This window comes from Amblyraja radiata, chromosome 32 (assembly GCF_010909765.2).
Source record: "Amblyraja radiata isolate CabotCenter1 chromosome 32, sAmbRad1.1.pri, whole genome shotgun sequence".
Classification (NCBI taxonomy): Eukaryota; Metazoa; Chordata; class Chondrichthyes; order Rajiformes; family Rajidae; genus Amblyraja; species Amblyraja radiata.
In genome coordinates, this window is record NC_045987.1 from 19,089,733 (window position 1) to 19,110,358 (window position 20,626).

General features: G+C 48.5%; 1 protein-coding gene across 3 annotated transcripts in view; it reads left to right on the forward strand.

Annotated features, from left to right (window-relative positions):
* lhx6 (LIM homeobox 6) overlaps window positions 1-20,626 on the forward strand; it is a 56,916-nt gene that overhangs the window by 29,108 nt on the left and 7,182 nt on the right. For all 3 annotated transcript variants that reach the window (XM_033048766.1, XM_033048767.1, XM_033048768.1), the window contains 3 exons: window positions 2,359-2,579; window positions 17,711-17,811; window positions 18,732-18,827. In XM_033048766.1, coding sequence (XP_032904657.1) covers window positions 2,359-2,579; window positions 17,711-17,811; window positions 18,732-18,827 — 418 coding nt within the window. The remainder of the gene's footprint in view (window positions 1-2,358; window positions 2,580-17,710; window positions 17,812-18,731; window positions 18,828-20,626) is intronic.

Genomic DNA, 20,626 nt, shown 5'->3' on the forward strand with positions numbered 1-20,626 from the left:
AGATTCCACTTTTCGTTGACAAATCTATCATTCAACAACGTTTAATAACTTTGCTTGATGTAATGTATTTGAAACGATCCCACATGCGCTGTCTGAGATTCCTAGTTTACCGTGGGGGACAGCGGGGGTGAAAGACTGAACGAGAGGCCTAGAAATGAAGAGTTGTGTTGGGAATGTCTGACCTTGGGACTCAGCTCTGAAAATAAAATCCGTATTTCATTGCAAGTTGCACAATGTGAATGGGACGGCGTGAGTGGCGCAGCGGGGAAAGCCACTGGCGCGCAATGCCGGGGAACCGGGGCTCTGGTGATGCCAAAGAGCGATACAGCATGGAAACAGGCCCTTCGGCCCAACTTGCCCACACCAATCAACATGTCCCACCTACACTATTCCCACTTACCTGTGTTTGGCCCATATCCCTCCAAACTTGTCCCCGCCTCAACTACCTCCTCCGGCAGCTCGTCCCATACACCCACCACCCTTTGTGTGAAGTGTGTGCCTGTCTGGGGAGTTTGCTTGTTCTCCCCCCCCCCCCCCCCCTCCCTCCCCCCGGGTGCCAGAGGGTTGCGAGATGGGAGGGTTAATGTAGTTGAGCGGTACAGAGTGAATGTGTAGGAAGGAACTGCAGATGCTGGTTTATAACGGCGATAGACACAACGCGCTGGAGTCACTGAACGGGTCAGACAGCATCTCTGGAGAACATGAATAGGTGACACAAAAAGCTGGAGTAAGTCAGCGGGACAGGCAGTAGCGGGTCGGACATCTGACAGATCCGCTGAGTTTGACCCGCTGAGTTACTCCAGCTTTTCGTGTCTTTCTTCGGTTTAAACCAGCATCTGCATTTCCTTCCCACACAAAAATACATGACAGTCTCAAAAGGGGATTCCGACCCGAAACATGACGTATTATTTTTCCTCTAGTGATGCTGCCTGACCCGCCGAATTACTCCAGCATTCTGCGTCTATAAACGTAGAGTCAAGCGGGATTAGACAGGGAATTGGCTTGTGGGCAAATTATAGAATACATATTAGTGCAGCGGTAGAGTTGCAGCGTCGGAGACGCGGGTTCGATGCTGACCACAGGTGCTGTCGGTACTGAGTTTCCCTGTGACCGCGTGGGTTTTCTCCAGGTGCTCCGATTTCTTCCCACATTTCAAAGACATGCAGGTTTGTGGGTTAATTGGCTTCTGTAAATTGTCCCGAGTGTGTAGACAGAACTAGTGTAGGGGTGGTCGTTGGTGGACGCGGACTCGGTGGGATGAAGGGTCACTTTCCGCGCTATATCTCTAAACTAATGGGATTGCTCCGTGGGTTGTCATCAACCCGATGGGCCGAATGGGAGAGAGTTCGTGTATTTAGCCAGCGACGTGAATGTGTCTCGGGGTTCGGCAAGGAAAGAGTTAAGAGTTGGATTGTGAGACGGGTCTCATGCCTGTAAGAAATGATTAATACCGTCATGGTCTTTCCTCCCACAAATAAACACAACTCCATGAAAAATAACCTCTGCAGGTTGTGTTATAAACACCTTGTTGCACCGTCTCGCCTCTGTAGCCCGGGCCCGGGCAGCGCGGGACACAGTGTCCTGGACCGGTCCTGGGTCAGACTAACACCCACACACACACACACAGAGCGAACTGTTTCACACAAGGACCCATCCCGTTGTTGGATCACACGGTGTCCGCTCCAGTGGGGGAGCTTCCGCTTCACTCGCTCAACCTTGCAATTAACCTCCAAAGTGCGACCTGGGGTTTTGGATTGGGGAAAGAAGGGAGGGGCGAATGGTTCTTGGTGTCTCAAATGGAATTTAAACTGGAGGTGGTGGAGGGAGGACTTAAGCCGGAAAGGGTTTTGGGGGAGGAAAGAGCTACTTTAAATGTAGTTGCATCTGGTTGGGTGACTATGGTAGGGTGAAGACTATACCATGCTGTAATTGTGCGGGTGAGGGATGAATTGCTGTACACATCTGGAGGTGATGGGAGAGGGTGGTGGAGAGGGAAGGGGGAGACAGGGAGGAGAGAGGGGAGAGGGGTGGGGGTGGGAAGGGGAAGGGTGGGGAGAATAGGTGTGGAGGGTGGAGGGGATTGGTGAGCGGGGGCAGTGGTGGGGTGGGAGTGTTGGGCGGATGGTGTGGGGGGAGTAGAGGGATGGTGGGTTAGGGAGACTGGGAGGGTGGTGGAGGGAGAGGAGGGGCCAGTTCAGGGGGAGGTGTTCACAGGCGGTTGGGTGGGTGCTGGGGGGGAATGAGGGTCCCAGTGTTCCCGGGATGGGCCGGGGTTTTGGGGAGCACCGCACTGTTCTCACGGGCCCGGTCCCCTTCCCCCCGCGTCTCCGCACTGACCCGTTGCTCTCTGCATTGCAGCCGCTTCGGTACCACCTGTGCCCGGTGCGGGCGGCAGATCTTCGCCAGTGACTGGGTGCGCCGGGCGAGGGGCAACGCCTACCACCTGGCCTGCTTCGCCTGCTTCTCCTGCAAGAGGCAGCTCTCCACGGGCGAGGAGTTCGGGCTGGTCGAGGAGAAGGTCCTGTGCAGAATTCACTACGACACCATGCTGGAAAACCTCAAACAGGCGGCGGAGAACGGTAAACCCCCAGCGCACCGACATTCATTTCCCTTTCCCCCTTTCTCCTCCCTCTCCCCCCTTTTCCGTCTCTCCTTTTCCTGTCCACCCTTCACTCTTTCTATCCCCCAGTTATCCCCCTCCCTCTCTCCCCTTCTTCCTTTACCCCTTCCCCCTTCCCATCTCTCTATCCCCTTTCCCAATTTCCCCTTTCCATCTCCCCCTAATCCTCTTTCCTCTTATCCCCTTCCCTCTATTCCCAATTGCCCACATCCCCCCCCCCCCCCTCCTCTGGTCACCTCCTTTCCCCCTTCACCCCCTCCCCCTCTGCCCACTTGGATGAAGTAGATAATAGCTCAGGTCTGCTCTCAAGTTGTTGGTAGGATGGTTCAGTTGCCTGATAACAGCTGGGAAGAATCTGACACTGAATCTGGATCTGTGTGATCTCAGCATTGAGGGTTTGGAGCTGTATTTGGGGACTGGATCGCAGCTTCACAAACTTGTTGACTGCAGCGAAGTACACGGCCATTCGGCCCTTCAGCCCTGCTCTGTCACTCAATGAGGTTGCACCTCAGCTCCCTACCCTCATCCGGTCTCCTGATCCTCTATGTACAAAATCCAAAGGGTCCCAGTCTTACCAGCACTTGAAACGCCACAGTGGTGGAGCTGCTGCTTACAGCGCCATAGACCCGGGTTCGATCCTGACGACGGATGCCGTCTGTACAGAGTTTGCACTTTGTGACCATGTGGGTTTTCTCCGGGTGCTCCGGTTTCCTCCCACACTCCAAAGAAGTACAGGTTTGTAGTTTAATTGATTTCGGTGAAAACTGTAAATTGTCCCTGGTGTGTAGGATAGTGCGGTGATCACCAGTTGGCACGGACTTGATTCCAAAGAGCTTGTTTCTGCGCTGTATCTCAAGTCTAAAGTAAAGAGCCACAGCGAAAAAATTTGCTTTTTGCACGCTATCCAATCAATTCATACTATACATGAAGCATAGTCATAGACTCATAGAGAGATACAGCATGGAAACAGGCCCTTCGGCCCAACTTGCCCACACCAGCCAACATGTCCCAGCTACACTGGTCCCACCTCTCTGCGTTTGGCCCATATCCCTCCAAACCTGTCCTATCCATGTACCTGTCTAACTGTTTCTTAAATGTTGGGATGGTCCCTGCCTGAACTACCTCTTCTGGCAGCTCGTTCCATGAATATAATCAAGTCATGCACAAATACACCTTGCAGAGCACATAGAGATCTGACAGAGTGCAGGACTTAGTATGTTACAGCATTATAGTTAGTTGCAAGTCTGAAATAAAATCAAAAATTGCTGGAACTTCTCAGTGGGTCAAGCAGCATTTGTGGAGGGAGATGGTGAATGTTTCAGGTTGATGAGTCATCCTGGGCAGTTCATGTGACATTGACGATGCTCTATGTAGCTTAATGTTAAGCATTTAAGTGTTAAATGGAAGTGTGGTTACAATTGGTTCAAGTGGAATACATTGGAAGTATCTTTTTAGAAACTGTATGCGAGCTTTGTCTTTTGTACGGTATATCAGGGGGCGGCACAGTGGCACAGCTGGTAGAGCTGCTGCCTCACAGCACCAGAGACCCAGGTTCGATCCTGACCTTGGATGCTGTCTGCGTGGAGTTTGCACGTTCTCCCTCTGACTGTGTGGGATTCCTCCGGGTGCTCCTAGTTCATTCAATATCCCAAAGACGTGCGGGTTTGTAGATTAGCTGCCCACTGTAAATTGTTCCCAGTGTGTAGGGGGGAGTGGGTGAGAAAGTAGAATATCAGAGAGCTAGTGTGGATGGGTGACAGATGGTCAGCACAGCACAGACTCTGTGGACCGAAAGGCCTGTTTCCTGGCTGTATCTTTCATTCTAAAGCATTCATGTCTCTGCAATAATACTACACTACTTCTTTAGCCAGGTCTCCAGGGAACCCTGGAGACTGTATCTTTAAGGGCACAAAAGACTCCAACACTTCCAAAAACCTTCCAAGTTCCCTTTTGTAAACTTGTTATTATCATGGAATCACGGGAAAATGCAACTCGAAAGATGACTATTCATTTCATCGAGGTTGGACTGACTTATCTGAAGGGCAATGTTAGACGCGCTGCCCCACTTTCTCCAAATCCTCCCAGTAATTTTCTCTGCAAGTATTTATACCAGTGTTTCGTTACTACTATGTGAAACTGTGTTTTCTAAATTAAAACCACACGTTCTTTAAAAAAAACCTTTTGCTCATTATCTCAGGACATATTGACTTTATTGTCCCCATCCCCTTCCACCCACACCCCCCCCCCCCCCAGCCTTGCGTTTGACTTCTCTTATCATCTGACATCCTCTTGTCTCTTTTTCTCCTCTAGCCTTTGCCACTTACTCCACCCATTTGCTAATCGCCACCACCCTCCTTCAACTATCCACCTATCACTCGCCAGGCTTTGTCCCATCCCCCACCTCTTCTCCAGCTTTCTCCCCGCTACTCCAATCAGTCTGAAGAAGGGTCCCCGACCTGAAATATCGCCTGTCCATTCCCTTCACAGATACTGCCTGACCTGCTGAGTTCCTCCAGCACTCGGTGTTTTGCTTAAAAAACTATTTCCTTTGTGCATCAACACTCAGCCTCCATAATGATTCACTCTCTCTGTTTTGTTTATGATTTTGAACACCTCTTGCCAAACCTGGTGAGGGAAGGTTTGGTGGTAAATGGGCCGGGCGTGGGCAAATGGGACGAGGTTGATGGGAGCACCTTGGTTGTCATGGATGAGTTGGAACGAAGTACCTGTTTATTTGCCCTATGACTCTGACCTCCTCTTGCACTTGCAAGGATGCAGTGTCACACACTCACATTCTCTCTACCTCATTGTTGTTTCCTCAACACAGTTCCCCATCGCCACTTGGTTTTTCACATCGGCACACCGCATCAATACTAATTCTGCTCCACCTCCGGTCACTGTGCAGCGGATATAATTCACCCCTCAGTAGTTTTAGCTTTTTAGCTTTCGTTTAGTTTATTGTCACGTGTACCGAGCTACAGTGAAAAGCATATTTGGTGCGTGCTTTCCAGTCAGCGGAAAGACTATATATGATTACAATCAAGCCGTCCACAGTGTACAGGTACAGGATAAAGGGAATAATTCTTAGTGCAAGATAAAGTCCAGTAAATTCCGATTAAGGCTAGTCCGAGCGTCTCCAATGAGGTAGATGGTCAGGACCGCTCTCTAGTTGGTGATAGGATAGTTAAGTTGCCTGATAACAGCTGGAAAGAAAGTGTCCCTGAATCTGGAGGTGTGGGTTTTCACACTTTGGTACCCCTTGCCTGATGGGATTAGGGAAAAGAGGGAGTGTCTGGGGTGAGACTCATCCTTGATTATGCTGGTGGCCTTGCCGAGGTAGTGTGAAGTGTAGATGGAATCAAAGGAAGGGAGGTTGGTTTGCGTGAAGGTCTGGGCTACGTCCACAACTCTCTGCGATTTCTTGCGGTTTTGGATTTAGCTGTTCCCTAACCATGCTGAGATGCATCCTGATAAAATGCTTTCCACGGCACATCTGTAGAAGTTGGTGAGGGTTGTTGGGGACATGCCGAACCTCCGAAGCATTCTTAGGAAGTAGAATGGCAATTGCTTATATACGGTAATTTAGTGATGCAGCTCTTATCTTCCTTATCCACACGGCAGAGGGAGGTTTTATTCCACAACTTGAACAGCAAAAGGTGAACCATCTTCATTGATGCTAGAGTGTCCCTCAGAGCTGTGGCTTTGTCTCTCTTGCACAGGCAAAGGGTTAGGTGGTTGGATTTCTTCTTTGTCTCGGAGTTTAAAAAAATGTTCGCCTAGTCTACAGCGAGGAAATAGGCCCTTCAGCCCAACGACCCACGGCTACCAGAATGCCCCATCTAGGCTAGTCTCATTTGTCTGCATTTGGCTAAATTCCATCTCAACCTTTCCTATCCTTGAACATGTCCAAGTGGCTTTTAAATGTTGTTATTGTACCTGCTTGAAATGCTTCCTCTGGCAGCTCGTTCCAGGTACGTACCAAGTTGCCCCTTGGATTCCTGTTAAATTCTTCCCCTCTCATCTTCATCCTAGCCCTCTAGTTCTTCATTCCCCTGCCCTGGGAAAAATACTCTGTGCATTCACTCTGTCTATGCCCCTCATGATTTTTTACACCTTGCTAGGATCACACCTTAGCCTCCTGTGCTCCAAGGAATAAAGTCCCAACCTCGCCCTATATCTCAGGACCTCTAGTCCTGGCAACATCCTCGTAAATCTTCCCTGCCGTCTTTCCAGCTTAACAGCATCTTTTAACCTATAACTCCAAAATGGCTCTTCATTGAGTCTGCATTGGATGAAGTTAGCGTGGACATGGCATGCTGGTATTACAAAATAACTTTTCTCTTGACACGCGCGTATTTCCATTGCCCTTTTTATGGTTCCCTATCAAAGGACCTGCCACTGACCGACAGCAGTTCCCTCGGTCTGTTGACTGTACTACCTGTTCCAACACCCTGTTCAGAAGTGGCTTTGTGTGATTGTCTACAAATTATTTTCAGCGCAACATTGTAAAAATTCTGCTTAATCTTACCTTGCTTGGTATAAGAAGGGGCAGAAGGGGCGCAGCGGTAGATTTGCTGCCTTACAGCGCCAGAAGCTGGGTTCAATCCTACCTATGGATGCTGTCTGTACGGAGTTTGTACGTTCTCCCCGAGACCTGCCTGTGTTTCCTCCCATACTCCAAAGATGTACTGGTTTGTAGTTTAATTGGCTTGGCATAATTGTAAATTGTCTCTTGTGCAGGATAGTGTTAGTGTGCGGGGATTGCTGATTGGCACAGACTCGGTGGGCCGAAGGGCCTGTTTCCACGCTGTATCTCTAAACTAAACTAAACTAATTTCTGCGAGCTAGAGTTATATATTAATTTAACTAAAAAAAAGAACACTCTTCTTGAAATTTTTTGATGTTTTGGGTCACGGGGTCATAGAGGAGAATTAACCTCCTGTGGTTTGCAGATGGATCACTGGTTCAAACACTGCCATGCAACTAACATATCCCCCTTCTCTCCCCCCACCGACTCTTCATTCCAACCAATCAATCCCCATGCCTGGATCCACCTATCACATGGACACAAAGTGCTGGAGTAACTCAGCGGGTCAGGCAGCATCTCTGGAGAAAAAGGATGGGTGACGTTTCGGGTTGGAACCCTTCTTCAGACTGAATGTAGAGGTGGGGGTTGGGGGTGGGGGGGATCTGGAGGTAGGAAAAGGCCAGAACAAATCAGAGCCGGCGAAACAGATGACCAAGGAAGGAAGGAGCCCACAATGGCCCATTGTTGGTTGGGGAAGAGGGTGATAACAAAGGGATACATGGATGCGACCAGTGGAACTAGTAGATGACTAGGTTGGGGTAAGTGGGGAGAGAGAGATTGCAGGGGTTACATGAAACTAGAGAAATCAAAACTCTTACCATTGGGTTGTAAGTTGCTTAAGCGAAATATGAGGTACCACCAATCACTCGCCAGCTCTTGCCCCACTCTTCCCCTCGCCACCTTCAACCAGATACCTACCCTCTGCCCCATCAGTCTGAAGGAGGGACCTGACCCAAAACATTGTCTATCCAATTTTCCCCACAGATGCTGCCTGACCCGCTGAGTTCTTCCAACACTTTATATTATTGCTTGATTGCAATCTCTTGCATCTTGTGTCCCCATCCGTTCAGGGCCTTCAATTAGTTATGAGTTGTATTACTGATCTGGAGGTGGAAGGTCGGCGAGGTTTCTGATGTGAAACCAATATAGGTGAAAGGGCAAGTTGCGATGAGAATGGTATGATTCAGCAAGTAGATGGATTGTGTGGGCGAGTGAGTGAGTGGCTGTAAACCTGGCAATTGGGATTTAATGTGGGAACGTGTGAGGTCACACACTTCAGTGTGAGGAATCAAAAGGCACGGTGATTATACAAATGGAGAATGATTGCAGTTAAGTGAAGGACAGACATGCTTTAGTTTAGTTTAGTTTAGAGATACAGCACAGAAACAGGCCCGTCCGCGCCGACCAGCGATCCTCACACACTAACACTATCCTACACACCCGATGGACAATGTACACATACACCAAGCCAATTAACCTACAAACCTGTACATCTTTGGAGTGTGGGAGGGAGCCAAAGATCTCGGAGAAAACCCACGCCATCACGGGGAGAATGTACAAACTCCGTATGGACAGCGCCCGTAGTCAGGATGGAACCCGGGCCTCTGGCGCTGTAAGGCAGCAACTCTACCGCTGCACCTCTGTGCCACCCACTAGATGGCATATCTTGATGTTCTCATGTACAAAATACCAAGATTCGCAGCCAGGTGAAGCGAGTGGTTAAGAAGGCATGTGATATGCTGCCCTTTCCTGTATGTGTGTTGGAGTTTTGAGATACATCGTGGAAACAGGCCCTTCATCCCATTGAGTCACTGCCGACCGTCGACCGTTCAACTAGTTCTTAAATTCATGTAATAGGAGCAGAATTAGGCCATTCGGCCCATCATGTTTAGTCCGCCATTCAATCTTTCCCTCTAAAACCCCATCCTCCAGCCTTCTCCCCATAATCCCTGACACCCATACTATTCACAAATCTATCAATATCTGCCTTAGAAATATCCATTGGCCACCACAGCTTTCTGTGGCAATGTTCACAGGTTCACCATCCTCTGACTAAAGAAATTCCTCCTCAGTTCTATGTTATCCCACTTTCTTATCCACTCCTGACACACTAGGGCCAATTAACTTACAAACTAGCACGTCTTTGGGATGTGGGGGGAAACCGGAGCACCTGGAGGAAACCCACGAGGTCACGGGGAGAATGTGAGAACTCCGCACAGATAGCACCTGAGGTCAGGGATTTCTGGCACCGTGAAGTAGCGGCTTTGGCAGACAGTTTTGTTAAAGATGTACATGGTATTGTTGAGGCTAAGCTTGGAGTCTTGTGCATTTAAAAAAATGAGCTTTGGAAAGATCGCAAAAGTGAATCACTGGGCTAATTTCTGGGGCAACAACAAATATTCTATCATGGGCATCTAAATAAATTAGATCTGTATTCTTTGGAGTTCAGAAGAATGAGTGGTGACCACACTGAGACGTATAAGACTTGAGGGAGCTTGATGGAGCAGAGTGTCGGGCAGGTTTTTACACAGAGTGGTGGGTTCCTGGAATGCAATGCTAGGAGTGGTGGTGGAGGCAAATACAATATGGGCATGGAGGGATATGGATCAAACGCAGGCAAAGGCTTTAGTTTAGATATACGCAATGGAAACAACCCACTCTGTCCGCGCCGCCCAACGATTCCCGTACACTAGTTCTATCCGACACACCAGGGACAACTTACAAAAGGCAATTAACCTGCAAACCTGCATGTCTTTTAAACGTGGGAGGAAACCAGAGCACCTGGAGAAAACCCACGTGGTCACCGGGAGAACATACAAACTCCGTACCGACAGGGCCTTTGGTCAGGATCGAACCTGGGTCTCTGGCATTGTAAGGCAGCAACTCTACTGCTGCGCCACTGTGCCACCCTAGGTGGACAAGATGGTGTAACTTTAAGGCGAGAGGGGCAACTTTTAAAGGAGATGTGCGGAGCAAACCATTTTACACAGAGTTAAGGGTGCCTAGAACACACTGCCAGGGTGGAGATACAATAGTGGCATTTAAGAGACATTTAGAAAGGCACATGGATACGCAGGGAATGTAGAGGTATGGATCACATGCAGGCAGAGACAATTAGTTTAACTTGGCATCATGTTCTACACGGACATTGTGGGCTGAAGGGTCTGTTTCTGTTCTCCATGTGATGTGATTATATGTCTTTCCTGGTGGATTGTCCTCAGGATTGGGAATTCTCCATGATTAACTCCATCCTCATTCTGGAGGCTTCGAGGCCATAGAGGGAGTACAGAGAAGGTTCACCAGACTGATTCCTGGGATGTCAGGACTTTCATATGAAGAAAGACTGGATAGACTCGGCTTGTACTCGCTAGAATTTAGAAGACTGAGGGGGGATCTTATAGAAACTTATAAAATTCTTAAGGGGTTGGACAGGCTAGATGCAGGAAGATTGTTCCCGATGTTGGGGAAGTCCAGAACAAGGGGTCACAGTTTAAGGATAAGGGGGGAATCTTTTAGGACCGAGATGAGAAAAACATTTTTCACACAGAGAGTGGCGAATCTCTGGATTTCTCTGCCACAGAAGGTAGTTGAGGCCAGTTCATTGACTATATTTAAGAGGGTTAGATGTGGCCCTTGTGGCTAAAGGGATCAGGAGGTATGGAGAGAAGGCAGGTACAAGATACTGAGTTGGATGATCAGCCATGATCATATTGAATGGCGGTGCAGGCTCGAAGGGCCGAATGGCCTACTCCTGCACCTATTTTCTATGTTTCTATGTTTAACTCCTGCCCCTCCCCGATTCCACTGAGGTTGGTTCGAACTCTGATAGGGGGTGCATGTGAATACTACCCTCGGACTCGGAGGCCCGTACAACAGCAGCAGCAAATTGAGCAGTGGAGGAGGTGCGGCTGATGGTTCAGTGGCCAAGATCCTGTGAATATCAAAAAGAAAAGATTTATGTTTTGAAGCATCGCAAGAGGGAAATACAAGCTAACAGAGTATCTCAGTTCTAAACCTCTCCCATGCATTTCCTTTCACACTTCAGCACGGAGCAGTGTTAGTGCTGGAGTCACGCAAGAGTCCACACTGTCTGCGGTCCCAGTGGAGAGAAGTTGACAGGAGTCAAAAGTCCTTCAGGGAAGAAAATTGGGGGAAATCAAGTCAACAGAAAGGAGGTCTTGTGTTCACAAATAGAAGCACACACTGTTCGAACAGAACCGAACCGAAAAACAGCCCACGTTCGCCAAATATTTCTCCAGCGTCATGGCCATGGAGACGCGTTGGCCAGGGTCTCTGACCACAGACACATTCATCTTGAAACGTGATCCCTCCCACACCTCTCCACATTTGATCTCCTTCTGAAAGGCACTGCTTTGAGCCCAAGCTAGGAAACCTGTTGCAGAAACGGCAGACACAAAATGCTGGAGTAAACCAGCGGGTCAGGCAGCATCTCCGGAGAAAAAGGGACGGGCGACCTTTCTTTGAGACTGATGAAGGGGCCCGACCCCGAAACATCACCCATCCCTTTTTCTCCAGATGTGCTGCCCGACCCTCTGAGTTACTCCATCACTTTGTGTCTATCTTTGGTATAAACCAACATCTGCAGTTCTTTGTTTCTACATTTATATATCCATATCCTACATCTGTATCCAGATGCAGATTCTACATCAACATCCAGATTCAGGGACAGCCCCCCCCCCCCCCCCCCCCCCCCAGCTTTTATCAGGCAACTGAACCATCCCACCAACAAATAGAGAGTAATCCTGAACTACTATCTACCTCATTGGAGACCCTCAAACAATCTTTGATCGGACTTTACTGGACTTTATCTTGCCTTGAACATTATTCATATTATTCCCTTTATAATGTATCTGTACACTGTGGACGGCTCGATTGTAATCATGTAGGTTCGATTGTAATCATGTATTGTCGTTCCGCTGTGACTGGTTAGCACGCAACAAAAGCTTTTAATTTTACCTCAGTACACGTGACAATAAACTAAACTCAAACTCAGGAAACCTGTTGCACTTCTAACAACTGGTACCCGATGACAATAACATAACTGCTTGTAATTGCAATTGGAGGCAAAATGCCAGGGGAGTCAAAGACTGATGCTGCTCCTTGCAACGTCTTGCAGGCTGACGAGTTTAATTCACAATGTGTGCTGCCCTTTTGTACATATTCCCCAGAGATATTGGAACAGGCTAGAGGCATTGCAGTGGATTATTTTACCCTTTGCATTCTATGCTCTCTACTTAAGAATAATTTAAGTTTAATTCATAACATAAGAACCAGATTGAATTGTCCTGAATTAAATCCAATGCATCTCTGCCCAGAAATACTTGTGTATAATTGTAATTACCGGACTCGTACTCATTTGAAGATCTTTATTAAACTCTTACAGTATTGGATATGCAGTACATTACATGTCCACGCTGCTACATCTACTGCCTGATGTAGGCAAGTTCCATATATTATGAAGCATGTACTAGGCAGGGCTACTAACAAACACTCTAATTAGCTAGCCTACCTACAATAATGAATGATTATATGTTTAGAATTATTTTTTAATATAGTTCATCGGTTGATAATTAAAATGCCAGTGTGTGGCAGAAATGTCAGGTAATTGATGTCCAGTTGTTTCCATCCATATCCACAATGAGTCTCTCTTGCACACTGGCCTCTGTTATGCTGGCCATCTGACCTTCCAAACCCTCCACACATCAGGAAATCGGAGGCACAAGGAAGTGCAGATGCTGGAATCTTGAGCAAAACACAGAGTGCTGGAGGAACTTAGCAGATCAGACGGCACCTGTGGAGGAAAATGGACAGACGATGTTTCGGGTCGGGATCCTTCAGATCGATGGAGTAGGTGGGGAGAAAGCTGGAATAGAGAGATGGGGGTGGGGCAACTCCTGTGGCAACTGCGGTTGTTTAAAGCGCTTTATAAATAAAGTTTATTATTAAGTGATGGGTAGATACAGGTGAGGGCATTTTGAATGGCAGGTGGGTGGAGAGTGGGCTGAGAGAGCCACTGAAGGCAGTGGAGGCCAATTCACCGGATGTATTCAAGAGAGAGTTGGATATAGCTCTTAGGGCTAACAGAATCAAGGGACATGGAGATAAAGCAGGAACAGGGTACTAATTCTGGATGATCAGCCATGATCATATTGAATGTCAGTGCTGGCTGGAAGGGCCGAATGGCCTACTCCTGCACCTATTTCTCTATGATAAAGGCTGGAGGTGAGAGGAGAGAAGTGAAATGTAAAGGCGGAGAGAGGATAGAGGTGGCAGAGATACCTCGGGGAAACTCCAAGCGGTCACAGGGAGAACGTGCAAACTCCGCACAGAGAGCACCCGCGGACAGGATCGAACCTGGATCTCTGGCGCTATGAGGCAGCAGCTCTACTGGCTCTGCTTTAATCTTATGCAGAGTTGTTGCCAGTGTGCACATTATTAAGGCTGGAGGTACCTCCTGGCATTGGCTAGCGGAAGGGAGATCTGAGCACTTAAAGATCTGTTTTGAGTTATTCACTCATGGAAGGTGGGCTTGTGGACAAAGTCAACATTTATATTTCCATGTCATGAGGCAATGAAGGACCTGGAGTCATGAGATGACCAGCCCTTCCTTCCTGGAGCCAGATCCTTTCCCTTTCATGTCTGTCAGTCCTGACTTACCTCTTCAATTCCAGATGTTGTTTATATTTAGAATTACAGCTGTCCAGCTGTTATGGTAGGATTTACACTCACATTTCTGGATCAACACTCCAGGCCCCTGCACTCTAATCTGGCCACCGATACCCCACCTGAAAATGTCTTGTGTCCAGTTCCTCAGCTTGCTCCTCTTTGGATGCAAGGAACAGGAATTCCAACATGGAGTCCTAGAGAGATCCAGCATGGAAACAGGCCCTTCAACCCATTAATTCTCTGCGGACCATCAACCACCTTTAGACTTTAGAGATAGAGCAGAAACAGGCCCTTCGGCCCACCGAGTCCATGCCAACCAGTAAACACGCTGTACACCAGCAGTATCCTACACGTTAGGGACAATTTACAAGTTTACCAAAGCCAATTAACCTACAAAGTTGTTCATCGTTGGTGTGTGGGAGGAAACCGGAGCATCCGGAGAAAAATCACGTGGTCACAAGGAGAACGTACAAATTCCGTACAGACAGCGCCCGTAGTCAGGATTGAACCCGGGGCTCTGGTGCTGTAAGGCAGCAACTCTGCCGCTGCAACACTGTGCCACCCTTGCTGCTTTACTGTGCTGCCCTCGCTGCGCCACTGTGCCACCCTGATCCCATTGTACTTTCCTCACTTTCTCATCAACCCCTCTTAGATTCCACCATGCACCTGTACACCAGGAGCAAGTTAGTGTCCAACTAATCTACCAACTCTCTCAACTTTGGGTCTTGAAGGGTAATGTTTGCACCTGGAGGAAGCCCGTGCAGTCACAGGGAGAACGTGCAAACTCCACACAGAGAGCACTTGAGGTCAGGATTGAACCTCTGGGGGCTCTACCAGCTGCGTCATTGTGTTGCCCAACTAAGGATTGAGATCCTGAAGGAGTTGCCTTAGTCATTGTGTACTTGATTAGCTCAACGCAGGTTCCGGGGGTATTGTGGAGCAGAGGGATGGAGGAGTACAATTATATAGTTCTGTGGAAGTGGAACTACAGGTAGATAGGTTAATCAAGAATGCTTTCATCAGTCAGAGTAGTGAGTATAGAATGTGTGGGAAAGGACGGCAGATGCCGGTTTACACCGAAATTAGACGAAAAATAATGGAGTAACTCAGTGGGATAGGCAGCATCTCTGGAGAGAAGGAATGGGTGATGTATTTATTCTATGGAGCAGGAAGATGAGGCATGAACCTGTAGAGGTGTATAAGATCATGAAGGAAATGGGGAGGGGAGATGTAATCTTTTACCCAGAATAGGGAGGGTTCAAGAACCAGAGGACATAGGTTTAAGGGGAAAGATGTCATCGGAACCTGAGTGGTGATTTATTTACCGAGAGGGTCGGCACGGTGGCGCAGCGGTAGAGTTGCTGCCTTACAGTGCTTGCAGCGTCGGAGACCCGGGTTCGATCTCGACTAAGGGTGCTGTCTGTACGGAGTTTGTATGTTCTCCCCGTGACCGCGTGGGTTTTCTCCAAGATCTTCGGCTTCCTCCCACACTCCAAAGACGTACGGGTTTGTAGTTTAATTGGCTTGCAGAAATGTAAATTGTCCCGAGTGTGTGTAGAATAGTGTTAATGTGCGGGGATCGCTGGTCAGCGCGGACCCGGTGGCCTGTTTCTGCGCTGTATTTCTAAACTAAACTAAACTAAACAAAAAAGGGTGGTGGGTATATGGAATGCATTTCCAAAGGAGGCAGTCGAGGCAGGTACTATAACAAAATTCAAAAGACATTTGGACAGGTACATGGATAGGAAAAGTTCAGATAGTTCAGCTCCCTTCATTACGGGATACTATCAAACACAGGTAGGTGGGACTAGTGTAGATGCCGCTTCTTGGTTGGCATGGGCAAGTCGGGCCGAAGGGCCTGTTTCATTGCTGTATGACTCCTGGCGAAACAAAAGACAACCAGTTGAAGTAAACAGCCAGCCCCACATTAAATAAGCCTACACATTTCACAAAGGTTCAGTGTGACATTCTGTTCTTTATTTGGCCAATTAGTGCCATTAATTTCTTTTCATTTTTTTCTAATTCAATAAACTTCAGCGAAAGCGAAAGATAAAAGGAAGTAATAAAGTCCGTGATTATTTCAATTAAAAGATTTTATAAAATTTAGTTTGCAAATTGCTTCCAGGACAATTGGTGGTATGTTAAGATCCAATGCACATCAGAGTCGGGGCTGCTGCAAGCACCATTTACCAGAGAGCGAGTCTGATAATGATTTAATGGCAGTCACCGCAGTTATTGAGTGAGTTAGGTTTATAATAACCAAAATCCAAAGCCACACTTGTTTGTAAATTTTGCGGTTCTTTATCTGAACATAGATCAGTACAGCATCGGGACAGGTCCTTCGGCCCACAATGCCCGTGCCAAACATGATTCCAAGTTAAACAAATCCCCTCTGCCTGCACCTGATCGATATCCCTGCATATCCATGTGTTTGTCTCAAAGCCGCACTATCGTATCTGCCTCCATCACCACCCCTGGCAGCTCGATCTACGTGCCCAACACTCGCTGTGCTTAAAAAAATAACTTGCTGTATCGGCAGCAAACGTGGTGAATAAACAGCTGCTTTATTCAGGTGTTACATGTAAGTTTGGTCCACTAACATAATTGTCATTGCTGCTGTAGCTGAGCGAGGGTGTTGTCTTGAGCTCAGCTACCTGTTGACTGGGGTGATCTCAAGGTGAGATATGCTTATGTAGCAGGACACTCCCCTTAGCCCCTGACGTCACGTGACAGCCTTCGTAGCTACTGACGAGAGTTCGACCATAAGTGGTCTGTGTATCAGCTGACTCCACACCCTGCACAACCCTTTTAAACCTTGCCCCTCTCGCCTAAAACCACTCTGGGACAAAATGTCCGGCTGCCTATCCAATCTCTGCCTCCCATAAATGTGTATACTTCTATCAGGTCTCCCTTCAACCTCCAACGTTCCAGAGAAAACAATCCAAGTGTGTTCAATTTACAGTTTATATCCTCTAATCCAGGCAGCATTCTGGTCATGTGTGGAAACAAGGATCTGCAGATGCTGGTTCAAATAAAAGGACACAAAGTGCAGGAGTAATGCCCCTGTCCCACTTAGGAACCTGAACGGAAACCTCTGGAGACTTTGCGCCACACCCAAGGTTTCTGTGCGGTTCCCAGAGGTTGCAGGTGGTTGCCGGAGGCTGCAGGTAGTGGAAGCAGGTAGGGAGACTGACAAAAACCTACGGGAACCGCACGGAAACCTTGGGTGGGGCGCAAAGTCTCCAGATGGTTCCGTTCGGGTTTCCTAAGTGGGACAGGGGCTTAACTCAGCGGTTAAGGCAGTATCTCTGGAGAACATGGATAGGTGATGTTTTGGGTCAGGACCCTTCTTCAGACCCTGCATTTTGGTAATCCTCTTCTGCACCCTCGCCTCAGCTCCACATCCTTCCTGCAATGGGGTGAGCAGGCTGAAGGGATATGGGCCAAACGCAGGCAGGTGTGACTAGTGTTGATGAGTTATGTTGGTCATCGTGGACAAGTTGGGCCTGTTTCCACATTGTATGAATGTGTGATTGTAACTCTAAATGTTAGCTCCACCTGTGATACACGCCACCATTAGTTTTAGTTTAGAGATACAGCATGGAGACAAGCCCTTCTGCCCACCGAGTCTGTGCCACCATGTTCCATGGTACTATGTTAGCCCACTTTCTCATCCACTCCCTACACATGGTACAATTTATAGAGGCCAATTAACCTATAAACGTCTTCTCGTTCTCGGCCTCCTGTACCTTCGCCCGGGTGCCTGTGGATGTGAGGTGACTGAGTTGGTGATGTGCTTTGTGTTTGTGATGCAGGTAACGGGCTGAGCCTGGAGGGAGCTGTACCTTCGGACCAGGACAGTCACCCCAAGCCGGCAAAGCGAGCACGGACCTCCTTCACCGCGGAACAATTACAGGTAGCATTGCGGCAGGGACTGTGACCCCCCCCCCCCGGCCCTCACCCAGTCACTGGCACCACCGCCCGGCATTGCGAGACCAGCCCTTGTGATTGCATGTAAAACTGACAATTCACCATCTGATGGGTTGGGAATCTGGTGGTTTGGGAATCTGATGTTGGGAATCTGATGTTTGGGAATCTGATGTTTGGGAATCTGATGTTGGGAATCTGATGTTTGGGAATCTGATGTTTGGGAATCTGATGGTTGGGAATCTGATGTTGGGAATCTGATGTTGGGAATCTGATGTTGGGAATCTGATGTTTGGGAATCTGATGTTTGGGAATGTGATGTTTGGGAATCTGATGTTGGGAATCTGATGTTGGGAATCTGTGATTTGGAGATCTGATATTTGGGAATCTGATGGTTTGGGAATCTGATGGTTTGGGAATATGATGTTTGGGAATCCAATAGTTTAGAATTCCAATGGTTCAGAAATTGGATAGATTGGAAATCCGATGGTTTGGAAATCGAATACTTTGGAAATCCAACAGTTCAGATTCCGCTTTGCCATTCCCTATTTTACACCGAAGACACTGATCGGATCCCATGGTGTTTCCGGGTCGGGAATGCATTCCTGGAGGGTGGAAAGAACAGGAGGCGAGAAAAGACCAGGATAAATCAGGGTCAGCAACCGATGACCTCAGGCTGGGTGGGTCCCTGGGGAGGCCCATTGCTGGCTGGGGAAGGTGTGATCTCAAGGGGGATACAATGTGGTGAACTGTGGAACTGGTTAAATGATGGGTGGAGACAGGGGGAAAGTGGGGAGGAGGGAGGGGGGGGGGGAGGGCTGACTTTCCCTCCAGTGGGTAATTGGATCCTCTGGTCGTCTTGCTGCCGCTGCCTTTGCTGACGGTGCTTCTCTCCCTCTCTGTGTGCAGGTGATGCAGGCACAGTTTGCACAGGACAACAACCCCGATGCACAAACGCTCCAGAAACTGGCCGACATGACCGGTCTGAGCAGGCGCGTTATCCAGGTACCGCTGCACTTAACACAATACCGGGTGTATCGCTGGCCACCAGACAGGCTGGCAAATAATTCAGCTCATATCAATGTGCAGATTTACAGTGTGTAAACAAGCCCTTTGGCCCAACGAGTCCATGCTCACCAACCCTTCACACTAGTTCTATGTCATCCTATGCAGGCTTGGTCACTGGGCACATTCAAGACAGATATTGACAGATCTTTGGATATTAGTGGAAACAATAGACAATAGGTGCAGGAGTAGGCCATTCGGCCCTTCAAGCCAGCACCTCCATTCACTGTAATCATGGCTGATCATCCACATTCAGTACCCCGTTCCTGCCTTCTCACCATACCCCCCCGACTCCACTATCTTTAAGAGCTCTATCTTACTCTCTCTCTAAAGCATCCAGAGAATTGGCCTCCGCTGCCTTCTAAGGCAGAGAATTCCACAGATTCATAACTCTCTGGGTAAAAAAGTTTTTCCTCATCTCCGTTCTAAATGGCATACCCCTTATTCTTAAACTGTGGCCCCTAGTTCTGGACTGCCCCAACATGGACATAAACAAGAGACATGGAGAGAAACACAAGAGACGGCAGATTGATTGATTGAATTGGTTGACAGATACAACATGGAAACCCGGCGCCCCTCAGCCCATGCTGACCGTCAATCACCCTGTCACACATGTTCTATGTTATCCTTTCTCATCCAGTGCTTACACACTGGGGACAATTTGCAGAGGCCAATTAACCTATGAACCCGTACGCCTTAGGGATGTGGGACGACACTGAAGCCCCCGGAGGAAACCCACACTGTCACCGGGAGAGCGTGCAAACTCCACACGGAGGTCTGGATTGAACCTGGGTCTGTGGCATTGTGAGGCGGCAGTTCTACTTGCTGTGTCACTGGGCCACCCCAAATTTGGGCAAACATTTTGGACTACAGAGATCCACTTAATAAATCTAAACAGTGAATGCTGGGGCTACACCACAGGTTTCAGATTGATATCGAGAGGATGGCCCAGTGATGCAGGTGGAAGAGTGGTTGCCTCCCAGTCCCTTTGACCCAGGTTCGATGCCGACTTCATGTGCTATCAGTGCGGAGTTTGCACGTTCTCCCAAATGTGATAGCCTTTGGATTTTCCACCGGGTTGTTCAGTTCACTCCCACATCCCAAAGATGTGCAGGTTGGTGAGTTAATTGGCCACTGTAAATTGCGCGGAGTGTGTGGGCAAGGGTGAAATCTGGGGGGGTTGATGGGAACGCAGGGGGAATAAAATGGCATTGATGTAAAGGGATGTTTGATGGACAGTATGGATTTGGTGGGCCGAAGGGCCTGTTTTTGTGGTGTGTGACTGACAAGATATATAGCAGGATAACCATTGATGATGGTGTCAGGCCGTCCCTTTAGGTCAAGGGTGACTTGATTCCACTTTGTGTCTGTGGTGACTGATGAGGCCAATGTGGGAGCCACAGTTCTTGGCACGAGTAAGGCAGGAGATGATGAGTGGTCTCTGGGACTCGGTGGTGTGAGTGGGCATTGCGCTCCTCCAAGGGTTAGCGGTGGGCCAGAGATCCCTAGGAGTCACCGACGGATGAGGGGGTTTGCATATCCATCTAGAGTCATAGAGTGATACAGCCTGGAAATAGGCCCTTTGGCCCAACTTGCCCACATCAGCCAACATGTCCCAGCTCCACTAGTCCCACCTGCCTGTGCTTGGTCCTTATCCCTCCAACTTGTCCTATCCATGTACCTGTCTAACTGTTTCTTAAACTTTGGGATAGTCCCAGCCTCAACCACCTCCTCTGGCA